We start from the raw sequence: 7,083 nt of genomic DNA on the forward strand, positions 1-7,083 counted from the left end.
ACTGCTGAACAGCACTTCAAAGACCCAAAGCAAACTGCTGAAGCAAACCAAGAGATCTTTGAGACAAAGAAATGGGATATTCCTCAGCGCTCAAGTCAATCACCTGATCTCAACCCAACCCATCATGCTTTTCACTCCCACAAACAAGCAGCAACTGAAGACTGAAAAGGCCTAGCAAAACGTCTCAAGTGAGGAAACGCAGCATTTCTTGGCAACTGCAAAAGATTTTTATCCAAGCATGAATAATAATCCTTAAATTTAACATTATATCATTTTATCCAATTACTTATGAGTCTCTGAAAAATGAAGGACTGTTTTTTTTTATCATAATTTCGAAACAGTTAATGCTCATTTTAAGCCCATCATCTAAAGATGTCTGCACTTAAGTCACTCCACTGTGATGGTGTGCAGAAGCAAAGTATAAAAGTGAAATATTTTACTCTAAATTTTACTTTAAAGTAAAAATACAGTATCATTTTATATCAGCATTTTTTTCTTGCATGCAGCAGTCCTCATTCTGCTTTTCCTGAATCAGTTTCAACTCCCTGACTTGGTAAAGATCACAGAAAGTTGTCACAAGAAACTTTAGTTCAACAGGCTGCTGCTGAGTTTCATTAGACTTATTAACCAACAGACTCAACAGACTTTCAAATATAAATCAAATAGAGACTTTAAAGCAAATTACACTCTGCAGCTTTGCCTCACTGTGGATGATGCCCTGCAGTATATTTATCCACCTCGTAGGGCTCAGTGGGAGAAGGAAACTTTCAAGCTGACAGGCCTCAGACCTACCTGCTTGCACTATAAAAGTGACAGCTGGAGTCGGTTTACAGGAGCGAAGTATACGCGTTGTTCTAGCTGTTTTCCTTCTCCATTTGTGTGTTGTTAGGGATAAAAGCTGCTGAGGACTGAAAGGAAGCGGAGGTGTGAACACCACACTGAGAGAAAAGCCACTACCCTGACGGGGGGGCAGCGAAGTGTGTGATGCCTCCTAATGTTTTTATGAAAGAACAGGTGTGTCATAGGTGGTGCAGGCGTAAGACTCTGTAAAAGTCAATAATGAGGACTGTTACTAGTTTTTTGTTTTTAAGCCTCAGCAGTGGGGCAGGAGTACGTGCACTGAAGCAATACCAAAGGCCTGCTCTTTGACATGTATGTGCTAAATCGTTTGATTTCCATCCATGTTTGTTCAGAGGTTAAAAGGTCATCTTGTTGAGAAGAACCTGTCACTTTCATTTATCTTTCACAAGTTATGAGATACATTAAAAAAAATCCTTGAATTGCAGCTTTGAATCTTCATAGCTGGCTCAGGCTGGTGCTGATGTCTCCTGTGGAGCAGGTGGGGTCCAATATCCACGTTTATACAGCAACAGCAAACATTTTAATCCCATGAGGATTACCTTCTCTCTGTGCAGGAAGCAGAAACTATTCATTTTAGGAAAAAAAAAAAAAACTTGCGGATGCTGAAATTCCTCTCGGCATGGAAGCAAAGGTCACATCATCGGGATTAAAACACACAATGTGTCGTCTGCATGTAGGAGCTGCATGCATTAAGATTACAGATTACTTGTTTTATCTTCGGCTCGCACTGCATTTGTTAGCTGATGATATTTTGTCTTATTCCACACGCCAACAGCACATTTTGATCAACCACAGCCCATTTTATTAAGACCCTTCCAGAGAGACATGATAAATACAACAACATTTAACAATATTTTCAAGGCACAGCCAGTGGATAGCCTTACGTAAAGAGCCTGCATGTTAAACTCCGGGGGGGTTGCCAAAATGTCACACATATCTGTAGTAAAAAGTCATCTTTCAGAAAAACTACTGTGACTTCCAATCAAGAGTCAGTCAAACGACCTCCAGAGGGTCTCTGTCAGCCTTCGACAGGACCACTGTTACGCTATCGGGCAGGCGCACGGCTAGTCTCTCCCTGAACACAGCCAGGTAACCCCGCTCGCTGTTGCTGTGGTCACTGAGGATCACGCTGGTTCCTTTTGCCACAGCATCCAGCACTTCATGGTGGGACATCTCCCCTGAAAAAGGGGCATAATTATGTCTGCAAGCGTTGTGATACGAAGACGTTTTAGTGATATTTAAACTAATAAAATTAAATGTTTGTTACCTGTGACATAGAGGTCTGCCTTGACTCCATTCAGTACTGAGACCCCTGACCCAGCACATACAGCCACAGTGTACACAGAGGACTCTGGGGAAGGAAAAACAGAACAGGGACATGACTTTTCTTCTTTCTGTGTGGAGTTGCATGCTCTCTCTGTTCCTCTGGGTGCTCCAGCTTGTTGTTCTGCTCATTCAGATTATCAGTGAATTTAAATTTTCTGTGCATGTGAGCGTAAACGACTGTGAAAGACTCCCAAACTGACCAGAGTGACCAGTGTTTATGAACTCATGTCCTCCATGACCTTCTACTGCAGGGATGTCCAACTAATTTGACATCATGGGCCACTTGCAGCCCACTTTGATCTTAAGTGGACCGAACGAGCAAAACTGCCCTTTCTGTCAGTGTAATGATATTGAACTACACGTTTAAGCCCACTTAATATAAGAAAAAAAAGAGTGCAGAGCTAATGGGTGGAAATTCTTGAACCTCCATCTACGTTTCTACCCTTACTGCAACCGTGGTAGAAATTAAATGTGAGCGTGTTATAATTGAACTATTCTAATTTAGTGACAGATTTGTGTGTGTCCACTCGTCTCTCACCCAGCGTCTGCCCCCAGCCCAGAGCCAAACGGAGGTGACTCAAACCCAGGTGAGATTTCAGTTTTTGGACGGCTGCTCCGACAGTCACTGGCTGGTCCAAAACGCTGCATCGGCCTTGGCCGTGGCCCAGGAGAGGGGGCTAAAGAAAAGATGAAGTGTTACTAATGCGAACAGAACAAGTTAATCATAACAATAGTCAGGAACTTTTTCTTCAGATTCCTGTAACAGCCCGCACCTTTTCTAACTTTACGATGGTGAGAGACTGGCTGGGAGTGCCGTGTCCTAACAGAGCCTGGACACTCGGGGTCAGCGCTGAGTCACAACAGGTTACGCTTACATGGATACCACTGCTGTCTGGTCTAATATGAAGAGACATGAACTGTTATTTACCAGTACAAAGAAACAAAAGGCTTAATAACATCAAGTGTACGATTTACATCCATTACATAACTGTCATGTCTCGATAACTGAGACATGAATTTTGAAAACATTGGTTTCTGACTGTGCTGAGGTTCTTTCAGACTCTTTGTTCCATGTTTAATCCATGATTTACAACTACAGAAAAGCTTCTTTCCCAACTTAAAAGGCACTTTGAGTGATGTAAGTGTACTGTGATTGGTCTGGGTGTGAGTGTCAAACACATAAACCGAACGACCACTAAACAAAGGTGACATTAACATCAGTAAAGCATTAGCCACGCAAACAACAGCTGTTAAAGCAAGGCTTAAAAAGAAGAGGGAAAAAAAACAAAGAAAAATCTGAAAATATATGCAAGGAGGAAGAAGAGAAATCCATCATTAAGTTTGGATATATTATTATTTCTAAAACAAGAAAAAAAGATTTTGATTTTGAATATGGTGTCTTATATAGGAGGGGGAAAAAAATCAGACTAAAGTTGGATCAAAATGTTGTTCATTTTTCTTTTTCCCCATATTCAAACTTTAGTATGTGTAAAATTATTCATCCGACTTAGTTTTAAAAGGATATTATGTGCTTTATGCATGAGAAACTGTAGATAAAGTATCAGTCCTCTACAGTTTCTACAGCCTTAGAAATACGCTTTCAGTGATAGAATATCCAATTATTTTAAGGCCTTCGAGCATCCATACTCGTAGTGCCATACTACCTGATGTTTACCATAATAATGACATTTTGGTTTTAGTTGGGAAAAGGGGCTAAACACAGCCTTACTTTCAACTCCTCAGACATAAAATGTATAATATATACATTTGAAGTTTCTGTAAGTGGTCCGAATGCAAACTGAAACAAATCTTTGGTAATAGTTACAGTCCAAAAGCAGCTTTGGATTACCTGTGATGGCTTCAAGTGTCTGCGGGTGATTTCCAGCTTTGATTAAAGCTAAACGCAAATTACAATAATGTGTGTTTGTAAGAAATAAATCAAAAGTAACACATATATGACAAAACTACCAAAATGGTTTTTAAAGCTTGTTGCTAATCGGTGATGTCTGAACACAACCTGCTGCCTGAATGCTGTAGGGTCGTTCCACCGTCACAAGCCTTCAGCTCCTCCATGATCATGTTTAGTTCCTCTGCGCTTCTGACCGTGAATTCCAGTTTGTGACTGTGGGAGGCGGCGCCGAGAACCTGACTCAACACCGACACCTGACCGCTGCCTGATGCGACAAAGAAAAAAAGCAGTGGGGATGAAATGAAGGTCAGTGAATAAGCATCGTGTTCATATCTAATGATTTAAGTGCGAGCATCACATTTTACATTCAGAGAGACTTCTCACCAAGTCCTCCAACCAGCCAGTCGTTCACGCCTCCTTTCACGCAATCCCATGAAGTGTGAGGGGAAAAGACCGCTATGCCGACCTCCACGGCCCGCACAGCCAGCCGCTGCTTCCAGTCTTTCTGAACCAGACGCTTGATTGGCCGAAACAACGGCGGGTGATACGAAATAATGAGATCGCAGCTCACAGCCACTGCTTCCTCCATGACGGCATCTGTGAGGTCGTTGGTCAGCAGAATGGTCTTAACGGGCCGAGGTTTGCTCGGCTCCACCAGCAAGCCGACATTATCCCAAGACTCGGCAAGCGACAGCGGAGCAAGCTGCTCCAAAACCTGCAGGACTTCCTTTAATTCCATCAGACCGGACGAATGAACTGAGGAGAAATTAACAGACGGAGGAAGGCGAGCTGAGCTCTGTCTGCTAGGCAGGATGTGATGACTGTGGGTAGATGAAGGAAGAGAATGAAGGACTGATGAAAAGGCTGAAGAGCAGAGAGCAGCTCGGGACTTAAAACTCTGTCTAGTCCAAAGCCTTCTACTGGTGAGCGAGAAAAATGTCCAAGCGAGATTTCTACATCCAGTCAACATCAGGGGAGATCTGTGTGGACAAAAAGAAATAACTAAATAATCATAAATGTTAGACATTCACAGATTCATATGTGACTGCAGGTTTTTGTACAAGACTGAAACTAACAACTGCTGAGCTATCATCTTCTTCTTCGTTCCACTGTCCACTTTAACTTAATCCAGTGATCGGTTTTGTATGGTTTTATACGCATTTCCACCTGCCCATTTCCACATGGATACACATGCTGTTTTTGCCTCGCTTAAAGACTCCATCCAAAGTTAAACACTAATCAGAACAGTTAGCAACAAATGCAAACAGACGGCTACAACTCTTAAGCGTACATTTTTTTTAGTCCGGAGCAAATCATTTAGTAAAAGCCACATACCTGCACTTTATGATTATTATAAACCTTCATAGACTTAAAACCAGCAGCTTTGAGTTGTGACAGCTGCCAAGCGTGCAGCTAACAGCAGAGCTAGTTAGCTGCCTTTAGCTGCCACAGTAAACCGTCCTTTAACGTCAACACACCAGCATGTAAATACATGCACGAGGCAACTTACCGTCGCTTGTTTCTGACGGATGGAAACTAATAACACGATGGTTTTCAGTTTTTAGCTAAATATATTCTGATGTAGTGGCAGAGGCTGTACTTACTGCAGAACTCGCACGATGTCCCTTTTCGGCTTCCGTCCGCAACAGTTGGTTTTTTTTTTTTTTTTTTACTTAATGAATGGCTTTATTTATTTATTTATTTATTTATTTATTTATTTATTTATGGGGTCAAGTTATGTCTTTCGTCTTGACCATGAGGACATATACATATAACTTATAAACTTAGCAGTATAAATTAGTTATAGTAAGCATTATAAAGTAAGTTTTATTTAACATATATGGTTACTTTCTTCTTCTTTTTTATTTATCACCCAAAAACTGGCCATTGCGCCATCGACACAGAAACTACAACTTAAATATAGAAAGGACTGAGCGCATGTGCAACAATACAAAGAGGAAAATAGAGAATAACAATGAATGATATTAACATAATTACAAGTGATATTAATTCAGCCCAAATGAAATAAATAAATAATAAAAAATAGAAACAGAGCTTTGTAAATGTCCTTTTATTTTTTTTACTTTTTAAAGTTTCACATATCCTTCATAAAATTTGAAGAAAGGTGGTTTTAATATTCAGGAATCTGCATCGATGAATAAAATAAACAGTATTATCAAGACTTTGTTGAACTCGGGAAAATTTGGTTATATATTTGGTTTGGTTTGGATTTTGTGGGAAAGAGTGACTGGTGTACGTTTTACTCCCCTTTTTATTGTCCTCTGTTTGGCATTTGTGTACATCTCTTCTATAATTGGTTTCAGTGCTGCAGAGATTGTTGGACGCTGATTGCAAAGACCTCCTGTGTCACCTTTAGTTCACCGCATGTCTTATTGGTCTACACCTGAAGGCGCTCTGGTGTGACTCTGATGCAAGATTAGAGGCCGTGTCCATTATGCTGACAAGTTTCCTCAGCACTGAGAGGACAGAAGGTGATTTCCTTAAGACGGTCTTACGGAAATCAGCTGTGGTGTCCCAGTACGCTACAGCATAAAAAATATAACGCTGGCCACCAAAGAAAAAGAAAACAACAGACGCATTGAAAGATTCACAAGTGGCTCACTGTTCAGCTACAGTATTCATTTAAAGGAACACAACTTGTGCACATTTTTCAAACAGAGGCCAAAAGGAAGTTAATTAGCTGAAGGTGAAGCAGCTTACTGATCTCTTTATTACAGGTCGCACATCAGTAAGACTGAGACGCACAGAATTCCCTCATCACTCACTTCTCCTGTCCCACTCAGTCCTTTCTTTTTCCGTTAAGGTAGTGCAAATAGCAACAGCAGAGGTGGGACCAAGTCATTGTTTTGCAAGTCTCACGTCAAGTCTCAAGTAATGTCAGGCAGGTCAGAGTCGAGTCTCAAGTCACTGGTGTAAAAGTCCGAGTCAAGTCACAAGTCTGAAACTTTGAATTTCAAGTCCTTTCG

The 7,083-nt window shown here is 41.0% G+C and overlaps 1 protein-coding gene across 2 annotated transcripts; it reads right to left on the reverse strand.

Annotated features, from left to right (window-relative positions):
• Nucleotides 1-1,649: 1,649 nt before the first annotated feature.
• nif3l1 (NIF3 NGG1 interacting factor 3-like 1) lies at nt 1,650-5,740 on the reverse strand. 2 transcript variants are annotated; one of them, XM_080872917.1, is made up of 7 exons: nt 5,701-5,740; nt 4,481-5,076; nt 4,205-4,361; nt 2,961-3,084; nt 2,726-2,864; nt 2,129-2,212; nt 1,650-2,039 (listed from the first exon to the last, which is right to left on the reverse strand). In XM_080872917.1, the coding sequence occupies exons 2-7, from the start codon at nt 5,064-5,066 to the stop codon at nt 1,855-1,857; spliced, it is 1,275 nt and encodes a 424-aa protein (XP_080729043.1). In that variant the 5' UTR covers nt 5,067-5,076; nt 5,701-5,740; the 3' UTR covers nt 1,650-1,854. The 2 variants fall into 2 exon arrangements, with proteins under 2 accessions (XP_080729043.1, XP_080729042.1); XM_080872916.1 differs by having other exon boundaries at nt 5,607-5,729.
• Nucleotides 5,741-7,083: the final 1,343 nt, after the last annotated feature.

Source organism: Rhamphochromis sp. 'chilingali' (genome assembly GCF_963969265.1).
Source record: "Rhamphochromis sp. 'chilingali' genome assembly, chromosome: 22".
Taxonomy (NCBI): Eukaryota; Metazoa; Chordata; class Actinopteri; order Cichliformes; family Cichlidae; genus Rhamphochromis; species Rhamphochromis sp. 'chilingali'.

What these genes read in the sequence shown, in the direction of transcription:
- nif3l1 (XM_080872917.1), bottom strand. Translation starts at nt 5,066, where the DNA reads ATGTTGACTGGATGTAGAAATCTCGCTTGGACATTTTTCTCGCTCACC. An exon ending in CTACAGCATTCAGGCAGCAG is followed by an intron (nt 3,085 to 4,204) that starts GTTGTGTTCAGA and finishes TCTTCATATTAG; the next exon opens with ACCAGACAGCAGTGGTATCC. An exon ending in GGGCTGGGGGCAGACGCTGG is followed by an intron (nt 2,213 to 2,725) that starts GTGAGAGACGAG and finishes TTCCTTCCCCAG; the next exon opens with AGTCCTCTGTGTACACTGTG.